At 40.8% G+C, this 25,860-nt stretch overlaps 1 protein-coding gene across 3 annotated transcripts; it reads right to left on the reverse strand.

The window, feature by feature from the left end:
• Positions 1–4,734: 4,734 nt before the first annotated feature.
• On the reverse strand, positions 4,735–25,407 carry dhx38 (DEAH (Asp-Glu-Ala-His) box polypeptide 38). Of its 3 annotated transcripts, XM_063012448.1 has the most exons (28): positions 25,272–25,407; positions 23,863–23,978; positions 23,342–23,767; positions 22,426–22,634; positions 22,140–22,301; positions 21,822–21,984; positions 21,543–21,661; positions 19,881–19,957; positions 17,320–17,475; positions 17,061–17,222; positions 16,261–16,368; positions 15,600–15,718; positions 15,354–15,491; positions 14,975–15,161; positions 14,603–14,788; positions 14,336–14,476; positions 13,571–13,681; positions 12,803–12,919; positions 11,065–11,172; positions 10,849–10,961; positions 10,278–10,486; positions 9,884–10,038; positions 9,587–9,742; positions 9,347–9,481; positions 9,092–9,217; positions 7,901–7,996; positions 7,697–7,818; positions 4,735–5,447 (listed from the first exon to the last, which is right to left on the reverse strand). In XM_063012448.1, the coding sequence occupies exons 3-28, from the start codon at positions 23,704–23,706 to the stop codon at positions 5,366–5,368; spliced, it is 3,822 nt and encodes a 1,273-aa protein (XP_062868518.1). In that variant the 5' UTR covers positions 23,707–23,767; positions 23,863–23,978; positions 25,272–25,407; the 3' UTR covers positions 4,735–5,365. The 3 variants fall into 3 exon arrangements, with proteins under 3 accessions (XP_062868518.1, XP_062868519.1, XP_062868517.1); XM_063012449.1 differs by lacking the exon at positions 23,863–23,978 and having other exon boundaries at positions 22,426–22,631; XM_063012447.1 differs by lacking the exon at positions 23,863–23,978.
• Between the last annotated feature and the right edge of the window lie 453 nt (positions 25,408–25,860).

The raw sequence follows: 25,860 nt of genomic DNA on the forward strand, positions 1-25,860 counted from the left end.
GTTGGAAGCATGTATTTTATTTATATATCATTGATTTTATACCTGTTAGGGATGGTAGCTAAAAACAGCTCATAATTACAGCAGCAGCTCTTAATTCTGGAGTGTCGGGGTGGGATTAGACAGTATATTGCAGCAAATGCAAATAGCGTCTAGATAAAGATGCAGAAGGGACTACAGCTAAAAGAATAAAATAATCCACCAATTTATAATGTTTCATCCGTCTAGCGTTCATGTTTCAATGCTATAAACTCACATATGTGATTGTAAATAGGCCTGATTTTGAATTGCTGTGTGCTTACAGGCGAATGAATCGCAGCTGCCTGATCTGAAGCGAGGGAGCCTTAATCTCAGCCTTACATGAACGAAGAGACCATCGTGCTCTGCTCGGGCAGAATCAATAAGCAACATTCTCTCTAACCTAGCAGTCAATAGCCAACACTTAAGGTGTCTGTGTAAACGAAAGGAAACCAATAATTGTTATTAATGCCCTGAAATTTTCCCAAGCGCTGCCTTTAAAGCTAATTCCTGTGTAAATGTTTTACACTCTGCTTTGCCTTAAAATAATGTGGAATTATTAACTGTTCTATTCATGTTCTTATTCTTTTTCATGTTTATTTAGGAGAAAGAGAATGACATTGATGTTATTAAGTGGATTTAAACTTGGTTCATGGTCTGATAAAAACTGTTGTAAATGAGACAGGACTAGAACCCGGCTTCTGGATGGCAGACTGTGAAGATTTCAGATAGCTGATTTTACACGCATTTAAAAAATAAAATGTCAATGGTATTTTAGACTAGATCTAGTTCAAGTCAACACCTTAATCTGTGAGGACTAAAGAATTTGCCATGTTCTACTTGTGTCCACGTGTGCTTCCATCAAAAACTCTAGTTTTCCAGACAAGACGATGGTTTATCTGCTCTAAAATTGCCAGTGTGGATTCTTGGCGTTTGTGTACCCACCACAATCCTAATTAGAAAGGAGCTTGCGAAGAGAAATGATTAAAATGATTAAAAAAACAAATAGTAGGGATGTAACGATACGTTCTACCCACGATGCGATTCAGGATACTGGGTTCACGATACGATTTTAAATTGAAGACAAATTATGACAAAGTCCTTTTATTATTGCTCTTTCAAAAAATCTAATCAAATCTTTTATTTATCTAAATAATGAATGCCCTTTTATTTCTGAGGTAGGTACAAACTATGCTAAACAATGCTGCACATTTCCCTTTTTGTGTAAAAAAAAAAACCTGAAATGAAATAAATCCCACATTATATAAATACATGAATACTAATAAAGAAAGTATCCTCACATAAATGAATTTGGCTGGAAAATTCTGAACCTGGCAACCCTGTGGTGACGTCAACCAGGCGAGGTTAATAGCACCAGTGCCCTCTGCTGTTTAAAGTGAATATCGATTCATTATACATGTAAATCGATTTGAATCGTTACACATGTGAATCGATTAGAGTCTTGTGGTGCATCGTTACATCCCTAACAATTAGTCAAAATTTTAGGTCAAGTCATCGTTTTTAAGCAACTTTACAGAATTCAGGACCGACAGACCAAAAACCCCTGTTGAGCAAGCCGAGGGCAACAGTTGCAAGGAAAAACTCCCTTAAAATTACAGGAAGAAACCTTGAGAGGAACAAGACTCAGCAGGGACTCATCCTCTGTGGGTGGAAATGCTTAAAACTGGTGAAATGACATTATTTCACTTAAAAATAGTAACAAGTGGTGCTAAAGTGCTAAAGTTATACTTATATTATTTTAAATACTTTCGAACACAGGTGCTCAGGTGAAGCGGTGGTCTATTACGCTAACTGGATTTCAATATTTGCCGTGCTATCAGCTATTCGGGCATCTACAGTACGCAGACATGATGCCAAGTCTGCACTGCCCCTATGTGAACATAAATGTGAATACAAAGTGATGAACTAGTGCACTGTCCAGGACATCTGGCCACCCTGATGAGTGTTAGGCAGTAAGTGAAAATTATGGAATGAATTATTAGAATATTTCCATTTTGTAATTTACTGGTCCCCACTTGTTACCATCCTAGACTATCAGGTTCCTAATAAAAACGAGGCTGCAGGTTTAATTTGAATGTTAAATTTTAAAGCCGAAATCTTAAAGCTCCTGTAACCATCAGCGTCTCTTAAAATTTCGTGGTCATGAGCAGCTGATTTAATGGCCACACAGGGATTCGGTGGGATCTGTGGTTACACCGCTCTCTAAAATCCCATCAAGCGGAAGCGGGAGCCAGCAGGGACAGTCAGCGCGTGTGAGATGAGCTTCAGGATGCAGTTATGTCTCCACCAGGCCTCAGATGGAGCTGTGCTGTAATTGGATCCCAGAAGGCTGTTCATTATTGGGAGTGAGCGAGGCAGCAGACAGAGGTATTGTAAAAGGAATAAGAGCCTCAGCACTACTCATTGTCTTTATCAGAACACGGTTACAAGGCAGGGTTAATTAAGAGTGCACACAGTGCTGGCTTTGTCCTCATCTACCTCATTTGTGCTTTATTCGTTTTGGAATCGGTCCCTTGGTGATGGCAAAAGTCTGTAGCTGTGCAGAGTTTGGATGCAACCTAGCGTTTGTTTTATTCCACCATCAATGAGAGCATCTGAGAGCTAGAGGTAATTTTTAATAATGAAAAATAATGTATAATCTTAGAGCTCTGACAGAAACCTTAGAAAATGTTATTAGTCCGCCCTCCCCAGTAACATCTTTAGGGGAAAAAAAGCTGAAGAAAATTTAACCAACCACTAAACTGCGTAAACACTTTTATTTTTCATTCGCTTCTCCTGGTGAGGGTCACAGAAAAGATCAGCCCAGACTTCTCTATCACCAGCCACAGATTCCGGCTCCCCAGTTTCCAATCCAGCTGTGAGCTAAAAACCCTCCAGCAGAGTCCTGGGTCCACACTGCGGTCTCTGTCCAGAGGGACATGCCTGGAACAGCTCTAGCTCTAGCCGACCAGGGGACATTTTTGTAAGATTCCCAAACTATTTCAACTGGCTTCTTTCAGCAGCGCAATCTGAGGGTCCCGTCAAGGATAGTAAGCCCAGCAACCCTGCATAGGATCCTCATTTCTGCGGCTTGTACCTGCGACCTTACCTACATCTCTTGTAGATGACAATCCTTTGCTTGATGACTTACTTGTGTTTTAGGTCATTATCTTGCTGCATTATCCAAATGATAAGTGATGCACTGATTAAAAATGTTCTACTGTGAACCTGTCAGCTCCCTCCATCATGCTCTACACTTGAAAAAAGCTCCTAAAACAAGTTATAGAGAAGTGATTCTTTACAGGTATTCTGCTGTTAGCCTTATTTTTCATTATTTGATTCTGCAGGACACAAAACCTAATAAAAGTGGCACCAGTACTAAATTACTTTTATTTGTAGAGGCGAAAATGGTCCAATTGATGAACATATAAGTTATAAGATTTTCTTTTGTAGCCCTACCATTTTGGTGCAGATTTATGCCAAGTTCACACTACACGACTTTCCAAGTCGTCAGGTCGCTGTACAGTTCACATTACATGACTGGATCTCTTGTAATCGGGAGTCTTTTAAGTCGGTGTGGCTTTCACACTACATGACTGATCGCCGATAGGGGGTTTCACATTACACCATCTATCACCAACTGGAATCACAGGCGAGCTTCTCTGGTCTCCCAAACTACGTTTAGTCACAAAGTGATGAGGAGTTTAATGATACCACGTCCAAAAATGCACGTCAACAAGTAGAGAGCGATCAAAATTTGTGCGCTGATGTGCAGCGTAAAAACAAGTAGGAAAAATAGGAACAGCATGGATCGTTCTATAGTGAGCTGGAGGTTAATAAATATTTTTTGCAATGCAACGTTGATGTTATGTAGAGAACGATAGTCAGAAATACTGTAAAACTTGTGTGTGTACCGATGTATTCTGATATAAACTATATTATGCCCGTCCCACCTTTTTACACTCCTACCGTTTCCCCTCATCCCGTATCTTGCGTTCTCATTGGCTGTTCGACATAGCACTCATTGGCAGTCGGGCAACTCGGATCCAGATATTTGACAAGCTGGATATAACTCTTCGGTCGGCGAGTGCTCGGCGAGCCGCTCGGATCGAGTTGTTGAGCAGTTCACACATAGCGATTTTGAGCCGAGTTTCGATTGCCGAGCAAACGCCGAGTTGCTCCCGAGCCAGCAATCAGGGCAAAAATCGTGTAGTGTGAACTAGGCATTAGCAGTCCAAGTGCCTTTTTTAAATTGTTTTTACTTCATTTTTAAAGCAGTCTGTGTTACTAGCTTAAGCAGAAACTGTTTTTCTGATTATGCAATAATGAATTACCCACTACTTGGGAAAAGTTCACATAGGCAAACTATAAAGCCCTCCATAAATTGGTTTAAATATCTGCTGGACACTAAGCCTCTAGCATTGGGGTTGGAAAAACTCATTTTAACTAAATGACGATCATACCACATTTTATAAATAATGCAAAAATCAAAAGAACTTATGTTTTTTTCCTTGCAATTAAATATTATTTATAATATTATTATAAGCAATTTTCCAAATTCCAAAAAATTTCCAAATAATAATCGTGTGTCTGACAAACATTACAAGAAATGTAAAACTAGGTTTTGTAGTTTGGTAACATCGAAATTAACATGCTGTTACAGCTGAAAATCATCTGCACATCTTTCACATCGTGTAAACACAAAAACAAACACATGAATATGACAAACAAGGTCTAGACTTTAATTTCTGTTGCCACTTTTATATTTACAAAACGACTATAGGCAGGCAGACTTGATTAAAATATTAGATTTGTTGAGAATGACCGGTGTGTACAAATGTTGGTTTTATTAACAGCACAATCATTTCAGTCTGATGTATGAGGCAGAACAAAACTACATTGCTTAGATTTCAAATTATATTTGTTTACATTCAATGTGCAATGTGCCATCATAAACACCCAGTATAGCATCTGCTAAGATAAAAAATAAAAAAAATCACAGACTAATGTAAAACTGAAGAGCCTTTGTGAATGGGGGTGGTGGTTGTTGGTATATCTAACAAGGACTGTCTTTGTGAATGGGATCAATTTACCTAGGTAATATTATGCTGAACCTGAGGGCTACAACAAGTATTCTGTTGATCAATTTAAATCTTGAGGTATGTAAAAAGAAAACTCATGTATCTGCAATAAGATTCAAAACCAAACATTCTATCTCTTCTCTTCTCTTATACAAGTGCTCCTACTGCTGGCCCACAGAGGAAACTGCACATTTAATGACATGCACACTGATCTCTCATTTCTACACTCAGTGTAGAGTGATTGAACAGATTTAAACTGGTTAAAAGAGTTACAGTCCAAAACGTGCAGGAGTCCTTTTTGGAGTCATGGGTGTTTCCTCTCTTCTGCCTGGTGTACAGATCTTTACTGACCTTGAAGAAGGAAAAGGACGGGAAAACGTAAATAAACATCCACTACAATGTAAATCCAAGCAAATTGTGACGATCCAGCGATTGCACAGGTACACAAAAGTCAGAAATTCATGAGCTAGCACATATTCATGCATTAATTATTGTGCTTTTCTTCCAGACCAGGTCTGGCTATTACAGGGTCTTCAGTGTAATCGAGAAGGATGCAGTACAGGTTCATTTAGATCAGATTATTTTCAAAACCTACACTGGCTACACCTTTAACAGTAAGTAAATATCTGCAGTGGTAAATCCCAATACTGACTCTAGTGCAGTGGTGCTTACTTGAAAGAGCTGCAGTGGCTGTGGGTTTTCCTATCAGCCAAGCAGAGGATTTATCTAATACAATTTTATTTAATACAGCTGCTCCTGGTCCAGAAGTACTAGCAATCACACTGATCCTTCTCAGATAAAAATAAAAAAGTACTGCTGCTATAGTGGGCTGTAGAAACAGCCGTTGATTTAAGCTCTACCCTGGCCACCAGTAGGCAGTGAACAATCAAAAACACTACAATAAAAAAATCAATCATCTAAATATTTCTTATTATTCAAATTTCTAAAAAATGATAAGATTGAGTGTAATCATTAGGGCTGTAACAGCTAATTAACAAAATCAATTATAATTAAGGAGCAAAGCAGTTGGGCAATAAATTTCACTATCGATTAGTTGGTCTATTGTTTAGTCCATACTAGCATGGCTAAATATGAATTCTATGAACTGTCTAGGTCGTGCCAGTACAAACCGGCCGGGCATGTGCGCATCCTTTACCCGCAGAAGAGGGGCCACCAGGATGCACTGTAGGACGAATTACCTCGCAACATACAAAAGTTGAAGGACCTGCTGGTAATGTCCTGGTCCATGTCTCGGTGGGACAGAGCTATTTTAGGTGACAGCATATTAGGTGGGTGATCATAATGTTTTAGGCCTGTCAGTGTATGTGTACAAGACACAGCCTAGAAGTCAGTTTGTGCACTAATACCACCAAGATTCGGGTTTAAATTTCAGTACCAAGTGTCTACACAGACGTGGTTGGCTGTGCTGTAGCATAAAATGAAACCTCTGTACAGGAAGGCAAAGTGAATGTGCGAAACGAAGCAAAATTACTGTAATGGTGTTACCCATTAGAACAGAATATGGGTTGGCCAAAACAGCCTAGCCATTGGAAGGTACACTTGTCGGTGTGCTCAGTGCCAATCCCAAGCCCGGATAAAAAATAGGGTTGTGTCAGGAAGGGCATCCGGCATCAAGACTGGTATGCAGACCAGATCTGCTGCGGTGATCCCTAAATTGCTTCAAATGAAACTGAGACCCCCCTCGAATAAAAAGTCTTGGGCTGGTGCATCTGGATTGCATTCGAGTGGGATTGTCATACTGTGGATGAATAAACATCTACTTATTAAGTGGGCAAACACAACAGCCTCACTCCTGCACATGCAAATGTGCTCTAAAATATAAATAAATTTCCTAATGGTGCCTGTAATAATGTAATAATAATAAAGTTTACACAATGATATTGCTCTTGCGCACTGCACTAGCTTCAGTTTTTGATTTCATTCTAAAACAGTGTCAGCTTATTTAAATACTGCAGACGTGAGGCCTTGAAAGGAGTCGCCACCTTAATTATCGCATCTTTCAATGACGGAACTCAAAACTTTAATCTCCCTTTAATGTGATCATCAGGGGGTCTGCTGCTGAACAGTCCGCCAGCCAGCTTTGATATAGAGATAAAATGTACTGATTAATTAATAGCATGTTATTTTTAAAAACCAATCTCTTTCCTTTGTGGAGCTGGCAGCTGAGTGCAAAATTAATTTTTTGGCTTAATCTGAAAATGGTGGGGGTGGGGGGGGGACTAGTCTGACGTACAGCTGCATTACAGCTACAGTAATGGGGGTCAGCCAGGAGTCAATATTATTTCTGTTCTTCTCGGGTGGAGACAAGAGGTGAGAAAAGCTCATCACAGAGAAGCTGAGAGAGATGGCGAGGACAGAAGGATGAAAAGAGGAGCCCGAAGTAAAAGAAGGAGGGGGTGATAATAGTCTTCCCAAAAATTGTGACATTAGTATTTCGGCACAGCAGACTTCTCACTGCTTTCCAAATCGGATGATTAAGCTTAAAAAAAAAAACCCACAAGCAGCCAGTTTAAGGTGGAACGAGCTGATTGCAAAGCCTCTGCCATAAGCAGGTGAACGTGTGCAGAAAATGAAAATACCTAACGCTGCCCAGAGCACTCTTCCTCTCATGCTCGTCTTTCCTAGCACGCAGCTGCTGTTCAGCCAGTGACATTTCCTCCTCCATATTAGTGATTTCCTCCTTGGCCCTTCGGCGGTTCTCCTGAGAAAAATGCAATAAAGACATGTCAGAAAGCAAGAATTTGGGTGGAAAATGCATGTGATTGTAACCACTTCAATCTTACCTGTCTACTCCTTCCAGCATGTTTGATGCTATAGAACATTGGGCCAAGCTCTGCCAACCACTCGCCATCCACTGCTGTCACACACTGCATGTATTCCTGCAATACACACCCACCAGAAACACACACTTGTTTTGTTGCTTGGTTTTATTTTAAGCCTTCTAGTGAATGGGATGTAGTGAATCAATTCTAGATGTAACACGATCACAGCCAGAAAGCTAGCTTACCCCAGATAATCAGTTTTATTAATTGTGGTGGATAAAATCATAGCAAGCACATGTTTTTAGCATAGACAGAGTATTATTACTAAGGAACATGTGTTTTTCTATTTCTAACATTTCTCTTTTTCTAGATTTTCTCCATTTATTTCCAAATTCTGATTGTGATTCTGCTGCTGCTTGCACAGCCCCCGATCTGAGAGCAAAATTACTACATGCCCCCTCTGACACGTGTCCAATTTAAATACACTGACTCTATTCTTGCAGATACCAGGATGCATGTTGTATCTATACCATTCTGAATGTACATTTGGACATTGGTAGCTCAGTGGTGGCTGTAGTAAGCTATTAGTCAAAATGTTGAAGGTTCAAGGCCTGTTCCAGTAAGCATGTCACTGTTGGTGTGTGTGTATGTGTATGTGCATCTGCCCTGCGATGGACTGACACCCCGTCCAGGGTGTTACTGTGTGCCTTGCGCCCATTGAAAAGACTCAAGCACAACCACCCCCCGACCCTAATTGGATAAGCGGTTAAGAAAGTGAGTGAGTGAGTGTATATTAATGTAAATATAAATGCACCACACCCTTAAAACTACACCAACTACATGTGGCCCGGAGATTGGCTGTACTTTTGCTGTAGGACTGCCAGTTTTGTATTAAAAGTGCATATATTTACTAAATTATTTATATCAACAACCTTGTAGCTGTAAGTACACATACTCATCCTAAAAAGACTTCCACTTCCCTACTGAACTGTTATAATTAGCTAATTTCACTAACTAGCTGAAGAAAATTGGACAACCCTAGTACGGAAAGTTATTTATTTTATTTTTTTTGGAAAGCAGAAGGTAGTAAGACGTGTTTTTTTTTTTATCACATATTAGCACTGCAATGCTTCCATCCATTCAAGTTACCCTGTAGCATATTACACAGTAGTAACAGCACTTTGTCATTAAAAAACAAATGATGCACAGTACCTTGGTGGTCATGACCAGCTCGTGGTAGGTGATGTAATCTGGGGTGTAGCCCATGCCAAAAAGTGAGCTGGTGGGGTGGAGGTGACAGGGCATCCCTGTCCGCACGTTAACATATTCCCCTATGCCCTACAAACAAACAAAACCAAAAGAATGCACCATGACTGACCTTGTTGTATAGGCACAAACAAACACTCTTGCTTATGTATAAACATTTAAAGAAAATTGAACCATACATAGTGGGCAGTGTTAATGTACCTTAAGTTTTGCAGCCTGGTGGAAGTAGGCCGCACAGATGCACTTCCTGATTATGTCCCAGTCAGAGCCACAGGAAATCAAATTTATCTTTTGCTGCACCATGATGTCTTTAAGCTGAGCTCTCACCTCCCGCACCTGCAACACACACAGAAAAAAAAAACCAAGTTGGCGAATATCCAGGTAAGAGTAATAGTATCACTGAATTGTAGACCAGTAAGCTGTGTTATAAAGCTAGAGTACCTTGCGCATAGCCTTGGTGTGAATAAAGTGCTCGTTGCACCAGATGCTGGAATAGTTGTTGTTCTTCCACTGCAGGTAGACGTTAAGGTAGGTCAGGTGATCACTCTCGGGTACGGCAAACTTTTCCCTCACCTGGTCGCTCTCCTCCTCTCTGCCCTGATGGGAGCGGAACAGTGATGTTTTCATTAAAATGGCTGTTGACAGCCACCTCTTACTGAGGTACATAAGAAAATACACTACAGGTATTAGGCATGTTTGATGTGCCCACCAAAAATAAGATAAACAATAGAACTGAACCTTTGGTCTGTAGAAAATAGTTGGAACGGACAGCATGGATACGATGATGAGGATGTCAGCACTGCAGCCCATGTCACATGACACAATCAGCATCTTGGACAGAGCCGGATCCAAAGGAAATTCCACCATGAGTCGGCCCGTGGGTGTCAGAGCACCTGAGACAAATATAGAAAGAAAAGTTGTTTACACATGCATGTTTAGTCAGACATTAAAAGGCAATTTACTTGGTCAGTTTTGTGTGTAAAGCAACCCTGAATGTAATTAAGGAGTTGACTCCTACTGGCATTACCAGTTAAATACTTACTCACTTTCTGTGTGAACAAAAGCCTAGGCATGAAAGTTACCAGGATGAGGCAAGTAAATCTAAAATGACCAAGTGCAAAAATGACTTTACCTGTGTTGTCCAAAGCACCCAGGATCCACAGCTGGTACATGGAGTTGAGCATGTTGTCCTCTGGTGGAGGGTCCATGAAGTGAAAAAGCAGCAGGTCCTGCACACCCAGAGACTTCAGCAGCAGCACCACATTGGCCAGGTTAGTACGCTGGATCTCAGGAATGGTGGTGGTCAACAGCTCATTCTTAAAAGCGCTTTGAGTGTATAACCTAGCAATGAGCAGAACACAAGGTAGTAAACAATTTGCATATCGATATTTATAAAGAACTAGTTAATAGCATTAACCTTATTTAACTTTATTTTAGTTTTATTTTTACTTTCTGTAAGATCACTGATATGCTGCCAAAGCTCCCGAACAGCTCTCGTCAAAACAGCTGTATCATATAGCTTAAGTCTATTAGCTCAGCCATTAAGGTAAAGGACTAGTAATCAGAAGGTTGCTGGTTCAAGCACCACCACTGCCACATTGCCACTGTTTGGCACCTAAACAAGGCCTTTAATGTACTCAGTCACAATTGTAAGTCGCTTTGGATAAAAGTCCAGCACCAAAAACAGTAGCGTGTGCTTATACCTATAGCACTGGCCTGGTCCTGTCCTCCCGGCTCTGCCCGCACGCTGGTTGGCATTGGCTTGGCTGATTGGGTAAACCTGCAGGGCATCCATACCTATGCGTGGATTAAAAACCTGCAAAAAAAACATCGGTTTATGACATTGTTCTGTGGGTCTCGTTTTAGGTCATTCAAAAAAGTAACAGCAAGTCAAAAAACAAACTTTAACCATAAGGCACCTTGAGTTTGCAGTAGCCAGCATCCACAACAAACATGATACCGTCTACGGTCAAGGAGGTCTCTGCAATGTTGGTGGCAACAATGCATTTTCTTACTCCATCTGGAGCCTAGAACAGAACAGAAATAAAAGTCATTTATAAAACAGACAAGCAGAACTACGTAAAACAAACATCCCAGTTTACTCGAGAGCTTAAATGGAAGATCTGTGGTATGCCGCGATGTTATTTACGCTTGTTCTCATAGCTTTATATTTTTTTACCTAATCTACTTAAAAATAAATGCATGCCTACACTACAGTGGCTATGATATAAATCAATTCATTTATAGAATTAAACTCTAATTTAGGTTTGTTTGTTCTTATTTCCAATTACAATTCCTCCACCACATGTACCACACCCTTCAGACTAGCTTGTGCCCAGTACAATGAGTAAAGCCACTGACTGCATCTGTTAGCACCTCAACCAGAGAGGAGTCACATTTACAGCAGAAAGGAGTCGATTTCTTTTTATTAGACATGGCCAATTGATCAGAAACCCAAATTTAAGCCTTAGCGGTGCCACCAGCTTGGTTGGGACTCAACAGACAAAGTTGGCCACATCGGCTAATGAAAATGTCACCTTTTTAAAAATGTAAAAGATAACAAATGGGTGGTACAGCTATTCTACCATAAGTATTTCCTACTGTTTCACCCCTAGTTAATATCTCTCAATAGAGATGTGCCGATCGGGGTTTTTGGCACCGATTCCGATCTGCGATCTCCTTTCAGGGACATCGGCCGATTCCGATCGGGGGGTGGGGGGGGTCAGTAAATAAAATAAATAAACTTAAAAAGAGCCTCACAGTGAAGATAAACCGGAGCAGCGCGTGTGTGTGTGTGTGTGTGTGTGTGTGTGTGTGTGTGTGTGTGTGTGTGCCCTTGGAAGGAATACGCTTTGTTCACAGTTTCGCTATAAGTGATTCATTGATTCACGAGTCGATTCATTTTTCGCGAAGCGTAAGTTTCTCTTCTCAGTTATCTCTCCGTGTTTACTGTTATTAATTAAATGTCGTGGTTTTAAATAAACACCAACTACTACAGAACATTCTGTGTGACTCTCTTACATTCAAAAGCTTAATTAAAAAGCTTAATTAAACTGCTATTACCACAGATCTGTAACCGAGTCAGACTCGTTCCGTCTAAGGAGCTAAAAGTTTAGCAGATGATCCTGAACTAACGAATTTGGTAATGAATAAACTTTTGCCTCGGATTGGCTCTGTAACGTTTTCTGTTCTCATCTACATCACAAGTAAGAACCGCTCACGATTTACCAAAGTGAACCAGGAGTTTATATAACGTGCTGATAGAATCGACTCAGATGTGACCGGGTTGAATTATCTTTTTAAAGTAAATATTACAATCAGCAAAATTACATCGTATGTATGATGCACAACGTTAATGATGTTATTTTAGGTCATGAAGAGCTTTCACTGTGGTTTCTGTACGATGGTTGATGAATGGTGATGTGATGGTTGGCGCTTCGTAGCTCAAAGTCTGGATCAATCCACTGAGCTGTTAACTTAACATGATCTTTATATATCACACGATCGGATCGGCTACTTTTAGGAGATATCGGCCGATCGCCGATAGCATATTTTGATTAAAAATCGGCCGATACCGATTCATAGCCGATCGATCGTCCCATCTCTATCTCTCAATATTCTACATTTGTTCTAAAGCAATTGAAATTGACCTTGTACCTTTTGGAAGATTTTGGCCTGCAGGTCAGAGGGCAGCTGTGAGTAAATGGGAAGAACTGCTAGTGCAGGAGCGTTCTCAAGTTCCTCCAATCGCTCCACAATCTGATCTGACGTCACCTGTAGACATAAAACATTTTGCTTGCCTCAGCTCGAGTCTCCAGACCTGTTTAATTAATTCCTTCATTTTTATGTTTTACCCAAGCACTTAATCCTGGTCAGGATCGCAGTGGGTCCAGTTTCCCTGAAATGACTGGGCACAGTGCAGTAACAAACAGGAGGCCAATCTGTTGTAGGGACTCGACCAAGAACTCTTACACCATTCCCCAACAAAGTCAATTACGTAGACAGCCAAATGCCCGATACCACCCTTACCGGTCTTATTGAATTTGTATTGTTTCAGCAACATGTTTTAATTGGTATTTGTTTTTTATTAAAAATTCATTTTTAGTCATAACTTAGAAACAGCATCTAGAAAAGTCACTTAGTATGTTAATAAATTAAGTGACAGCAATATTTTTATTCAAAGATTTATGTGTCAAAGACCAAGTTATCACAATGGAAGAAAATAGTGACTGCTCGTGATCTGAAGTATGTAAATTATTATTGGCTAAATAAATTCAACAATTGTTGGCTAATTCATTTTACCACTGACTACCACTGGAATTGGCATGCACTGTTTTGCATTACCAGTGCTTTATATAAAGACATGGCATGGCTGTATGTATGATTTTACAGTCTATAGCAATTTCACATTTTGGCAAATATTACCTCAATATCCTCCTGGCCTGGCATGAAGATGAGGATGTCGCCCGCCATTCCACTGAGGTGGATCTGCAGGGCCTGTTTTACTGCAGCCTCCACATAATCCTCCTGAGGAGTCTACACACACACAAACACAGGTTTAAAGGACACTGGGGACATCGGTACACAGATTAGTTTTTTTCAACATAAGGGGAAAGAGGATGATTTTTTTTCTGTCAGCTGTTCCCATTATATTAGGGGTCACCACAGTAGATTTGGTCAGCATGCTCTTTCTGGCGCACCCCCACCCCCCTATTATCATCCAGGTTTGTGACTGACACAGCAGTTGAAAATATCCTGTAGAACAATATTTAAATGGTGGATGAGTCCTGTTATTGCATTTTTCTTCTGTTTACTTGAAGTATAATTTGAAATCATGGTGATAACAACTACTGACTTGTTTCCATTTCTCTCTGTTTGAATTTGTAATGCTTTGCCTGCTGTTCCACAAACTTGTTCCTTCTCTAATACATCTATCCCAACAACCCAAATCACAGACATCACAATATGCTGAACGTCTGACGTCACAACATACTGGAAAAGAATAATGCAAACAGCAAATCCTTCTGAATATAAAAAGCACTTTTTTGGCAGAGTTGTATCTGCTATGTGTAGGTACTAGGACAACTCAACCCACCCCCTGGCATAAAATTTGCTGCGTGTTACATCCCAAGAGTACACAGAACAGTCCGTGAAGTATCAGAGACTGAAGGAGCCATTAACACATCTTACCTTACTGAACAATATGTCCACTGGGAACGTCCTTCCGGGAATGTGAAAGATTGGAACGTTTCCGAAGAACGCTGCAAATTTGTCCGAGTCCATGGTGGCCGACGTGATGATGAGCTTAAGATCAGAGCGCCGAGAAACTACCTATTAAAAAGGAAACAAGTAAAAATCACCACTGCTGTGATCACAAATTAAACTTATATAATCAGACTTCTCAAATGTACTGTATACTGAGCAGTGTAGAAAAGTGGCTGATGCGGCCTGACTGACCTCTCGAAGCAGGCCGAACAGCACGTCTGTGTTGAGAGACCGCTCGTGTGCCTCATCCATGATAACAGCACTGTAATGGTCCAGATCAGACTCGCGCAGAGACTCTCGCAGCAGGATTCCATCCGTCATATACTTAATTATTGTCTTCTCCGAGGTACAGTCCTCGAAACGGATGGCATAACCAACCTAGTAAATAAAATAAGCAACAAAATATATATGACAAAATGTTCTGCTGTAGTTTAATGCAGTATTAGAGCACGATTGCATTGCGCAGGATATCATGACATGCAAGTCTCAGGATTTCCGCTAGATGGCAGTGTTTAATAACCCGAAAACTTCAGCTTGCAAGTACTCACGTGTTGTGACACTTACCTCTTCCCCTAGATTGCTGCCTATTTCTTCACTGACTCTTTTGGCCACACTCATGGCTGCCACTCTGCGGGGCTGTGTGCAGCCCACCATGCCGTAACTGGTATAGCCATCTTCATGCAGGTACTGTGTGAGCTGTGTGGTCTTTCCACTGCCCGTCTCACCCACCACAATCACAATACTGTTGTCTCTGTATGATCAGATACACAGAACAGAGGATTTGCCTAATTAAGATAGGTTGTATTACTTTAAAAATAACATTCAGGTTTATTGTTTCTCTGTGTTCCATTGTTGGAAAGGGCAATAACGTACATGGCTGCCGTTTTAAATTAGTGACCACACTTCCCTAATACAGAGAATGCGAACCTCTAGAATGGGGTACCTGATCACATTAAGTAACTGCTGTCGGACGGCGAAAATTGGCAGATACTGTCTTTGCTCCAACAGAGTCTTCTTCTTTGCAAACTCACTGCTGGCCTCTGTCTTCTCTTTCATGTGCTTAGCGAACTTCTGCTCAGTCCTACAGAGAGAAAATATAATATAAATGTGTGTTTTTAAGTAGAATATGTCACACAAATACTTAGTTTAAGTGTCACATGGTGTAAAAGAGCTTTTTATTCAGCGTTACCTGTAGTCTACACTACCATCCTCCTTGATAGCATTGGCTTCAGTGCTGTCTTCCTCTTTCTTGATGCCCATAATGTCTCCCAGCTTGGTGCCAGCCAACTCCCAGTGTTTGTGCTGCGCCTGTTTTAAAAACGGGTAATTAAAAAAAATTGTGTTAGTACATATTATCAATGCATCTTAGACCTAGCATGAATAGACTTTTAGTTTTAAGTAGTTTTTGATCAAGCCCTGCATTATTTGGTGCTTGAGACGATCTGACACTTATATTACCAATACATTCCATTAAACGTACAGTATTTAAAGCCCCCAAACTTGGCATCCCTGCCTTGCGCCCAGTGTTTCCCATTTAACGGGACATACTGCGACCCTGACCAGGATAAAAACGGCTAATGAAAATGTTCAGGCACATCATGCTGTATAGATATTTACACCTTCTTTGTTATTGTAAGAACTAGAACATGTTGATCAGTGCACATTTAACACCTTCACTGAAGTATTATTTAAAAAACACAAGTCAGTCAGTAATCTACTAGTAATTAACTTGTCAACTAGTGATTAGTTAATTCCGGCCCGTCTCTAACATCTAGTAACAACAGTGTCGTCTTCTAGCAATTGTATAGCCTCTGTGAGCTGAGAGCTAGAGAGAAAAACTGATGCAGCACCTTCTTGCGCTCCTTCTGCTCTCTGTGCTTGCGCACCAGCTGGCTGCCTTTGCGGGCGATGATAGCCATGTCGGAAGTGGCATCTTTCACAGGAATTACTGGTTCTGGCTGGGAAGAGAAGAGTGGAGACAAACATTATTCACTTTATTCCGAGCAGGGAGTTTTGATCATCACAAAACAGTAAATTTTAGTCAGCAATGCTAAACCTGTTTTGGGGTCTGATCATTAGAAATAGAAAGCGTGTGGGTAGAGCATACGTTTTTGAATCTCAGCAGTGCTATCGGATGCCCGGGCATCTACAAAGACATCTGTGGGGGAAATCTCAAAGGACAGACTGGCGCCCAGTGTTTCCCAGTGCAATAGAATGAAATTAAATATTACTCCCGCTTATCCAAAGTACTATATAAATGATCAGGTAGTACTAGATCACTTTTATCCTGCAAGTTGCTATTTAAAACACTTTTAAAGGAGGGTGTGAATTTCTCCAGATGGAAAGCACTCCCTCCTAAGAGCAATAAGAGCAATGTTTGCTAGTGTCAGGATGAACATAGGAAAGAAAAGCATCCCTACCACATTGAAAGGCATAGTAAATGATCCTTTTCTTGACCTCCCAGAAAGCTATGAAGCTATGGCAGAGTTGAAGCTTAACCAGTTTTAAGCAGAATGTTTTTAATTAACTTTAATTAATTATCTAACAGTTTCTTTAATACAAAGATATGGTTTTGAAACACAGCCTTAGTGTCAGCAACTGCATTAAGACATCGAATTAACTAGTCACTAATAAATGCAAAAGATCTTACCTGCTTGGTGAAGACGATTCTACCATCCAGGAAAGGGGGGACAAGATTATGGACAAGCAGGTGGACCTTGGCCGCATTGTCTTCTTCAAAGTCCTCATCTACTTCCAACCGCTGCACTACACCACTGGTCAACATGCGATTAGTCTCCCAACGTTCATTGTCCTAGAAACGACATATAAAGCATGTAAATATGTGTCATATGTGAAACATGTTCAGTTCTGCCTGCACATCATGCACCGACAGGATGTTTTGGTTTTACCTCGTTGATCTGTCGTCTCTGGGCGGATATGCGTTTTTGAGTCTGCTTCTGCAAGATCTGCTCTCTTTTTTTCACATAATCATCTGAGCTTGATCTCAAAGGATTGTGGAACTCATCATATCCTTCATCCATCATGTACCAGTCTCTGTCAGCTTGCTGTAAAAACAAGAAGGACTTTAAATAAAGACAGAAGTAACAAGTAGGGATACATGCTTATACAGATATATTATTAATTTATAAAAATACGTTTTTAGCACTGGACTGAGAAAAAAAAATTTGGTCGATATCTGAGATTTTGAGTATCAACAGGTTGCAGTATCAACAGGTTGCAGTATGACGAAATTTCAAGACGAGTAAGACAGGTCTAACGGGTTAGCACACCAGTGTGGAGTTTGAACTTGTGAGTTTAATTCTCGGTAGAGGCACCAACATGACCGGGGTGTCCACACAAACACAACTGGCCATGTTTGAGGAAGGGAAGGTTGGATGGGGCCTCATACGCAATACTGCTCTGTGTTGAAACTCAACACTGGCAGGTGATAAGAAGTTGCCACAGATTGGACATGTGTCAGAGGGGGAAAGGGGTGGGGGGATTTTAAAAAAAAGTCTATTCACCCTCACTATTCACTGTTGCAAGCAAACTAGGAAGGAAATACTTGTGACCACATTCTCTTACTGTGTGTACAGTGTATCACAAAAGTGAGTACACCCCTCACATTTCTGCAAATATTTTATTATATATTTTCATGGGACAACACTATAGAACTAAAACTTGGATATAACTTAGAGTAGTCAGTGTACAACTTGTATAGCAGTGTAGATTTACCGTCTTCTGAAAATAACTCAACACACAGCCATTAATGTCTAAATGGCTGGCAACATAAGTGAGTACACCCCACAGTGAACATGTCCAAATTGTGCCCAAAGTGTCAATATTTTGTGTGACCACCATTATTATCCAGCACTGCCTTAACCCTCCTGGGCATGGAATTCACCAGAGCTGCACAGGTTGCTACTGGAATCCTCTTCCACTCCTCCATGATGACATCACGGAGCTGGTGGATGTTAGACACCTTGAACTCCTCCACCTTCCACTTGAGGATGCGCCACAGGTGCTCAATTGGGTTTAGTCCATCACCTTTACCTTCAGCTTCCTCAGCAAGGCAGTTGTCATCTTGTAGGTTGTGTTAGTGGTCGTTATCGTGTTGGAAAACTGCCATGAGGCCCAGTTTTCGAAGGGAGGGGATCATGCTCTGTTTCAGAATGTCACAGTACATGTTGGAATTCATGTTTCCCTCAATGAACTGCAGCTCCCCAGTGCCAGCAACACTCATGCAGCCCAAGACCATGATGCTACCACCACCATGCTTGACTGTAGGCAAGATACAGTTGTCTTGGTACTTCTCACCAGGGCGCCGCCACACATGCTGGACACCATCTGAGCCAAACAAGTTTATCTTGGTCTCGTCAGACCACAGGGCATTCCCGTAATCCATGTTCTTGGACTGCTTGTTTTCAGCAAACTGTTTGCTGCCTTTCTTGTGCGTCAGCTTCCTTCTGGGATGACGACCATGCAGACCGAGTTGATGCAGTGTGCGGCGTATGGTCTGAGCACTGACAGGCTGACCTCCCACGTCTTCAACCTCTGCAGCAATGCTGGCAGCACTCATGTGTCTATTTTTTAAAGCCAACCTCTGGATATGACGCCGAACATGTGGACTCAACTTCTTTGGTCGACCCTGGCGAAGCCTGTTCCGAGTGGAACCTGTCCTGGAAAACCGCTGTATGACCTTGGCCACCATGCTGTAGCTCAGTTTCAGGGTGTTAGCAATCTTCTTATAGCCTAGGCCATCTTTGTGGAGAGCAACAATTCTATTTCTCACATCCTCAGAGAGTTCTTTGCCATGAGGTGCCATGTTGAATATCCAGTGGCCAGTATGAGAGAATTGTACCCAAAACACCAAATTTAACAGCCTTGCTCCCCATTTACACCTGGGACCTTGACACATGACACCAGGGAGGGACAACGACACATTTGGGCACAATTTGGACATGTTCACTGTGGGGTGTACTCACTTATGTTGCCAGCTATTTAGACATTAATGGCTGTGTGTTGAGTTATTTTCAGAAGACAGTAAATCTACACTGCTATACAAGTTGTACACTGACTACTCTAAGTTATATCCAAGTTTCATGTCTATAGTGTTGTCCCATGAAAAGATATAATGAAATATTTGCAGAAATGTGAGGGGTGTACTCACTTTTGTGATACACTGTATGTGCCCGTGTGAGTGAATGAGTTGTTGTTGATTGTGTGTGCTGTGCTCTCATTGTAGCTCTCCCTATTAAATGAGCCGAGTGTCCTCATTTTATGACCCGAGATGTCTTTGGACTGTGGGAGGAAACTCACACAGACACAGGAAGAACATGCAAACTCCACAAAAGGGCTCTACCTGGAAAACGAAACCAGAACCTTCTCACTGTGAGGCAAAAGTGCTACCCACCGATCCACCATGCTGCCCTTGAAATATGTGAATTATATATTATAGGTGGACACTTACCCTCTGATCTTCCTCCCACTGCTCCTTTTCGTCTTCATTATCAAAATCAATGCCATCCTCTTTACCCTCCTTTTTACCTACAAGAAACACCAGTTACTCTCAAATTGCATGGTCGTTTGGTATATGCAAACAAACAGAACAGTCTGAATAAGTTTCATCAAGCTGCCCAACTTATTAATATTCATACTATTTAATTTAGTATTGATATACTGTACATTACAACCATATTTACCAAATACATACCCTTAACTGATTAAACCAGGGGTCATCAAACTACGACCCGCGGGCCGTATGCGGCCCGATGCTTTAATTTGACTGGCCCCTTTAACCACAGCAGCAATACATGTTGTCTGGCCACTGTTCATCTTCGAACTCACGGTATTATAACGGGAAAAAAAATAAGAGGAAACAAAAATTGGCCACCCGGAGTCTCAGTAGATTATACGGCAGCGATCCAACGGGTGGCGCTCCAAGCATGAGGGGAGTGACTGGCGCATCAATAGAGAGATGAGTGACCGCAGCCACTGAACTGTGTTGCAAAGCAGTTAAATGGGATTTCGTTATGAAAATCCTCGTTTCCTGTGTTAATTTCATTAAAGCTAATGCTCTTGACTACAGGCAGTTTCAGGAATTCTTGTCTAAGCTGAAGATGTGCTTTACTGAGATCCGCTGGCTAGGTCGGGGCGAGTTTTGAAATGTTTTAACAACCTGCTCCCGGAGATCGACGCATGTATGCGGTCCAAAATCAAAACTCAAGCACATTGTTTCATTTTTATGCTTCTCTTTCCATTGCTCCCCGATCTCAATAAAACATGCACTCAAAGTAACTACCGTTTTCGGGAGCATCTACATCTGTGTGCAGACTTTTTCGAAGTTGAAACACCTTAAATCTCCAACCAGATCCAGACTCACTGATCAACATTTATTAGCTATTATGACTGGCAGTAACAAATATGGAACCTGACGCTTACTCTCGTCAGGCAAAAGCAGGCTCACAGTTCACACTGATTTTTTAAGAAAACACTAATTTATTTTAAATTATTAAAATAAATACAATTTCTGCATTATCATTATGAACTACAATTATACGAAGCACAGACAATACATCCAGTATACAAAGTAAATAGCTTTTTTTGGGTGTGTTTACTATTTCACCCACGGTCCGGCCCCCCGAAACACTGAAGAAAAGTAATCTGGCCCTTTGGTTAAAAAGTTTGAGGACCCCTGGATTAAACCAACATGGCCTAATTTATCATTTTAAATGGATTTTCTTTAACATATTAAATATAAGTCACTGGTCCAGCATTTCAGTTTAATATCAGCTTAATATTAATACTAATAATAAAGACCAGTTCTAGTTCCAGATTGTCCACCAAGAACAAATAATCTATATAATAAAATAAAAGAGCCTTGTCAAAGCAGTCACTCGGTGCAATTCTGTTTTAGATTTTAGACAGGGACAGAACTTTTTTCGCCTTTTTCCTTTGGTCACAGCAGCACTAAAACTGATCCTTTTTCACAACCATAGAAAAAGCGTCGCTGTAAGCAATTTAGTCTGCAAGAGCAAAATTGGGCCAATTACTACATGGTGTAATGCCAGCTGAAGTGTGGGCACATTTTTAAATATGTTATACAAAGAGGCATTAGTGTGAAAGATGGAACCTTTTCCTTTGGAGAGTCGAGGAGTGGAGCCTAGATGCTTCCTGTCATTGGCCCACTCGTTGTACTTGTATGAGGGGGTGGGCAGGGGTGTGTCATCTGGGTAACGAGCTCTCACTGACCTTAGAAAGAAAATCAAATAATAAAATGTACCTAGTTCATTTTATATCTTTAGTCAAAATGAGCAAATAAAACAATTAAAATATACATAAAATACACGTAATAACAACAATAATTTTATTAGAAAGCTTATAATGAAGACATTAATAAAAAGCTTCTAACTTGTCTTTTCTCTCGCTGTCCTGGCCTGAACGGTGGCTCCGTTCCAAGCGTTCAGACTCCCGGTGTGAAGGAGCAGGAGAAGGGCTCTCCCAGTGGGAGCGGCGTGAGCTAGCGTACCCACTATCATCTTCATCCCAGCTGGAGCCAGACGGTGTTTGAGCATCTGTGTGAACACAACAAACTATTGGCTGTGTGTCTTTAGGGGAGGGACCATGGCTAAGACAGAATTTCTCGTTGCCTGCCTGCACCAGGGGCAGCTGATCACGGATGGCATGATCATGTGATACTACGCTCTGATATCTCTCTTCTGGTACTGACCTCTGGGTCGATTGCGAGGTGTGTCAGGCTCATCCCTACGACTACCGCGACTGATACGCTCAGACCAATCATCCCTCTGTGAGCGCTCACTTCGCACACTGCTGCCCCGGTGCTCAGAGCGGCTGCTGCTAGAACCCCGACTGTAACTACGTTCTCGCTCATCTGCACAAAAACATTACCAGAAGAAAACGTGATGGGTTTAAATAAATTAAAATAACACGTACGACAGTGGCAATAACGTCATGAGGACATTCAGTAACTCACTGTTAGCATAACACTTGCTCACCTCGATCACTTTTTGACCCTCTGTCTCGATTCCGATCCCTGTCTCGGGATCTTTCTCTGTCTTTGTCCCTGCTTTTGTCCTCTTTAGATGATGCGTATACTCCGTGCTCCCGGCGGTCTTTTTCCCTTTGCTGATGTTTTCTCCGGAACTCTTCACTAACTCCACCAGGGTTAGAGGGGGTTTCTGAGCCTGTCGTCCGATACGTCCTGCTACAAGACACAAGTTACATATATCTCAATTTCAGTGCATGTCATGGGGGCAGTGTGGAAACTCTTACGCAAAGCCTGGTTTAAGAGTAAATGTTGCAACATTCTGTCAAGCACACATCTAAAAGCTAAAATAAATATTAAAATGTCTTAACTATATTGCTTATTAAAATACCACACTAGGACTATAAAAAACACACTAGCCCACAACCTCTAAGACACAGAGTATGACTCTCAAAGATGCTATCGGCCAGTCGGGCATCCACACAGGCATCATAGGCTATGTCTAGGATTTGGGATAGAAGGTGGTAGAATGGTTGAATAGTCTCGTCAATGGGAGGTGCACTTGTCAGTGTGCTCTCAGAGCCTGTCCCAAGCACGTATAAATATAATAGGGCTGCAACAGGAAGGACATCCAACATTAAATTGGCAGCCCTTAATACAAAAGCTAAAAAATAAAAACTATTGTCTGTAGAGACACTACAATGTTCATAAAGCAGCAATTAAACTACTGTCTTTATAATTTGGCTTTTTTTTAATAAACAGCAATTATAATAAACAGTATAAAAAATCTTTTGTGACGTAATCTGCTCTGCTTTCTCTAGCGTTTTCTGCTAAATGTTCAAGGAATTTTAATGCTCTGGTATTATACAGACTTTTTGTAATTGGAACAGTCTTTAAGTGTGATATGCATGAAGTGTAGTCCTTACTTCTCTTTTTTTCCATTTCTCCCTTTATCTTTTTCATTTTCATCATCATCATCATCATCATCATCATCATCATCATCATCATCATCAGACCCAGAGTCACTTTTGCCCTCCTCCCAGTCCTTGTAGGAAGACACCTTGGACCTTTTGGATTTGTAATCATCATCAGAATTCAGCTGCTCCTTTACTTCCCGCTCTTTGCGTTTCTGTGCAGCCAGCAGATCCAGACCTAAGAGAGAGGTACGAGGTGCTGGTGCTCTGAACACATGTTGCTCAGCCGCAGCACTTTTCTTCTTGACTATCAGTCCTCCGACCTGTGCACTGGGGTTGCTGCCTTCCAGTCGATGCAGGGAGGCATCATCCTCCATCCTGTTGGAGGTTCTAAGTTTCTGTATGTTCTACAGCTAGTTGGAATGTAACAGTGTTTATCTGTAAAATACAAAATTACTAAATTGAGGTAAACAATATGAATGTAAATATCACAAATTAAAATGTTACATCCATAACACAATGATAAAACTTACAGAAGTGCCTAAATCTATCAGGGGAAAAACAGTAAATGTAAGGTCAGCTTCTGTCCAAAAACTATTGCTGCATGTCCCAGGTTTGCAAAATACCACCTAGATGTTACACAGTGCTTCTGAGGACAGATAAGTAACATTTAAAAGCTTTTGGCAAAAAATTCTCAACACCAAAGGCACTGCAAACAAGCTAAAATCTCATCCCAACATGGTCTGGAAAAATTTTGCCACCTCAGGGCCTGGAGAGCTTCAAATCTTTCAGGGAACAATGGATTCAAATATTTAAAAATAGATAAATAATGTCAGAACAGCAGTCCATCATCTAAAACTTGTTGGAAGTGCTGGAAATGCAAAAAGCAATGATCAAATAACAAAAATAACTCAACAACAGAATGGTCTATAAAAATATGTTTGGCTCCCTCCATCATGATTCACAGTTAAGAACAGAGATGTAAACAATTAACCAATAACCAACTATAAATGCTCTTGGTAGGAATTCTGTCCCCAAAGCCCCACAACGTATTGGTGCCCTGTCCAAGGTGTGTTTCTACCTTGCACCCATTGTTCTTTGGAAACTATAAATTTGACATACCACCTACATCTTAACTCATGATTAGCATGTTTAGTTAACTCTTGATTTGTTTGTTTATTGGGATTTTAAGTTACTTACTCATTACACAAGGTGCATCAGTTCACAAGGTTATATCAAACACAGTCATGGACAATTTAGTGTCTCCAGTTCACCTCACTTGCATGTCTCTGGACCTTGGGAGGAAACCGGAGCACCCGGAGTAAACCCATGCAAACTCCACACAGGAAAAAACCCGGACCGCCCCACCTAGGGATCGAACCCAGGACCTTCTTGCTGCGAGGCGACAGTGCTACCCACTTAGCCATCCATGTCCATGTCGTCCATGTCAGCAAGAAAACTCACTGACACTGTATGTTGACAGTAAATTGCACTGCCCACAGTCAAGTGAGCCTTGCTCCAAAACTGGCACCTTGCCAGGGCTAATCACGTGGATATAGTGACCAGGTATAGTGAATCATATTCGCTTACGAGGTATTGACTTAACACTAAACGACACGAATAAATGATATTGAGTAATCTCACAAAATAATAAAGGTCATTCATCGAAAACTATTTAATACACCCCAACCCACTTATTACAGTCCAAGTCTGGCTCCAAGTTCATCATATTCTAATTCATAATAACATTAATAGAAATATTGTTCACGTCTTGTTACATTACAGTTTCTCCACCCAAACCAACAAGCAAAGGTTTTAACCAACAAGTCAAACAAAACCATAAAAACAAATAAAACGTAGTACATTTAAAGTAAATGCAAAGCAGCTGAGCGCACAAAGCTAAATGCTAACAGAGCAAATGTGACCAAATTCAAGTGTTTACCTGTTCTACTTCAAGCTCATTGTGATTCGTTTATTAATAATATGTGTATTACTTATGTCCGCCGTAACCGAAATATAATATATAGTAGTACTAGACTAGTTTGAAAACACAACGCTAAAAGCGTCAACAATGCGTCTCGTAAGGCGCCATTGCAATCCCACAATTCAACGCGATGAATAGTAATGTGTCGTTCGCAAATGAGTCGACTCTTTCCAAGAACGTTTGAGCCGACTCAAGGTGCGACTCGTCAAACACACAACCTCCATGCAGTATTGTATACAAGTTATAAATAGTGAATTATGTCTACTTGGAGAAAATTGCAGTCATGTATCCTGTTGGATGGTGGCAACAAAACCAATCAATTACTTTTTACACAGTACAAAAATGAATTTGTTAATTTTGTTTTCAGATTTCTGGAACATACTGAAAACCCTAGAAAGTTGATAAATCCAACAGTATGATTTAACATGATTTAAAATGCTAATAAATAACTAAAAGCTCCCATAAACACTAGAATATATAAGTAATATCACATTTTACTTAATAAATTTGTGATATGTACGCAATGTTCTATCTAAGGCGAAAAGTA

The sequence above is a fragment of the Trichomycterus rosablanca genome, chromosome 17, assembly GCF_030014385.1.
Source record: "Trichomycterus rosablanca isolate fTriRos1 chromosome 17, fTriRos1.hap1, whole genome shotgun sequence".
Lineage (NCBI taxonomy): Eukaryota > Metazoa > Chordata > Actinopteri > Siluriformes > Trichomycteridae > Trichomycterus > Trichomycterus rosablanca.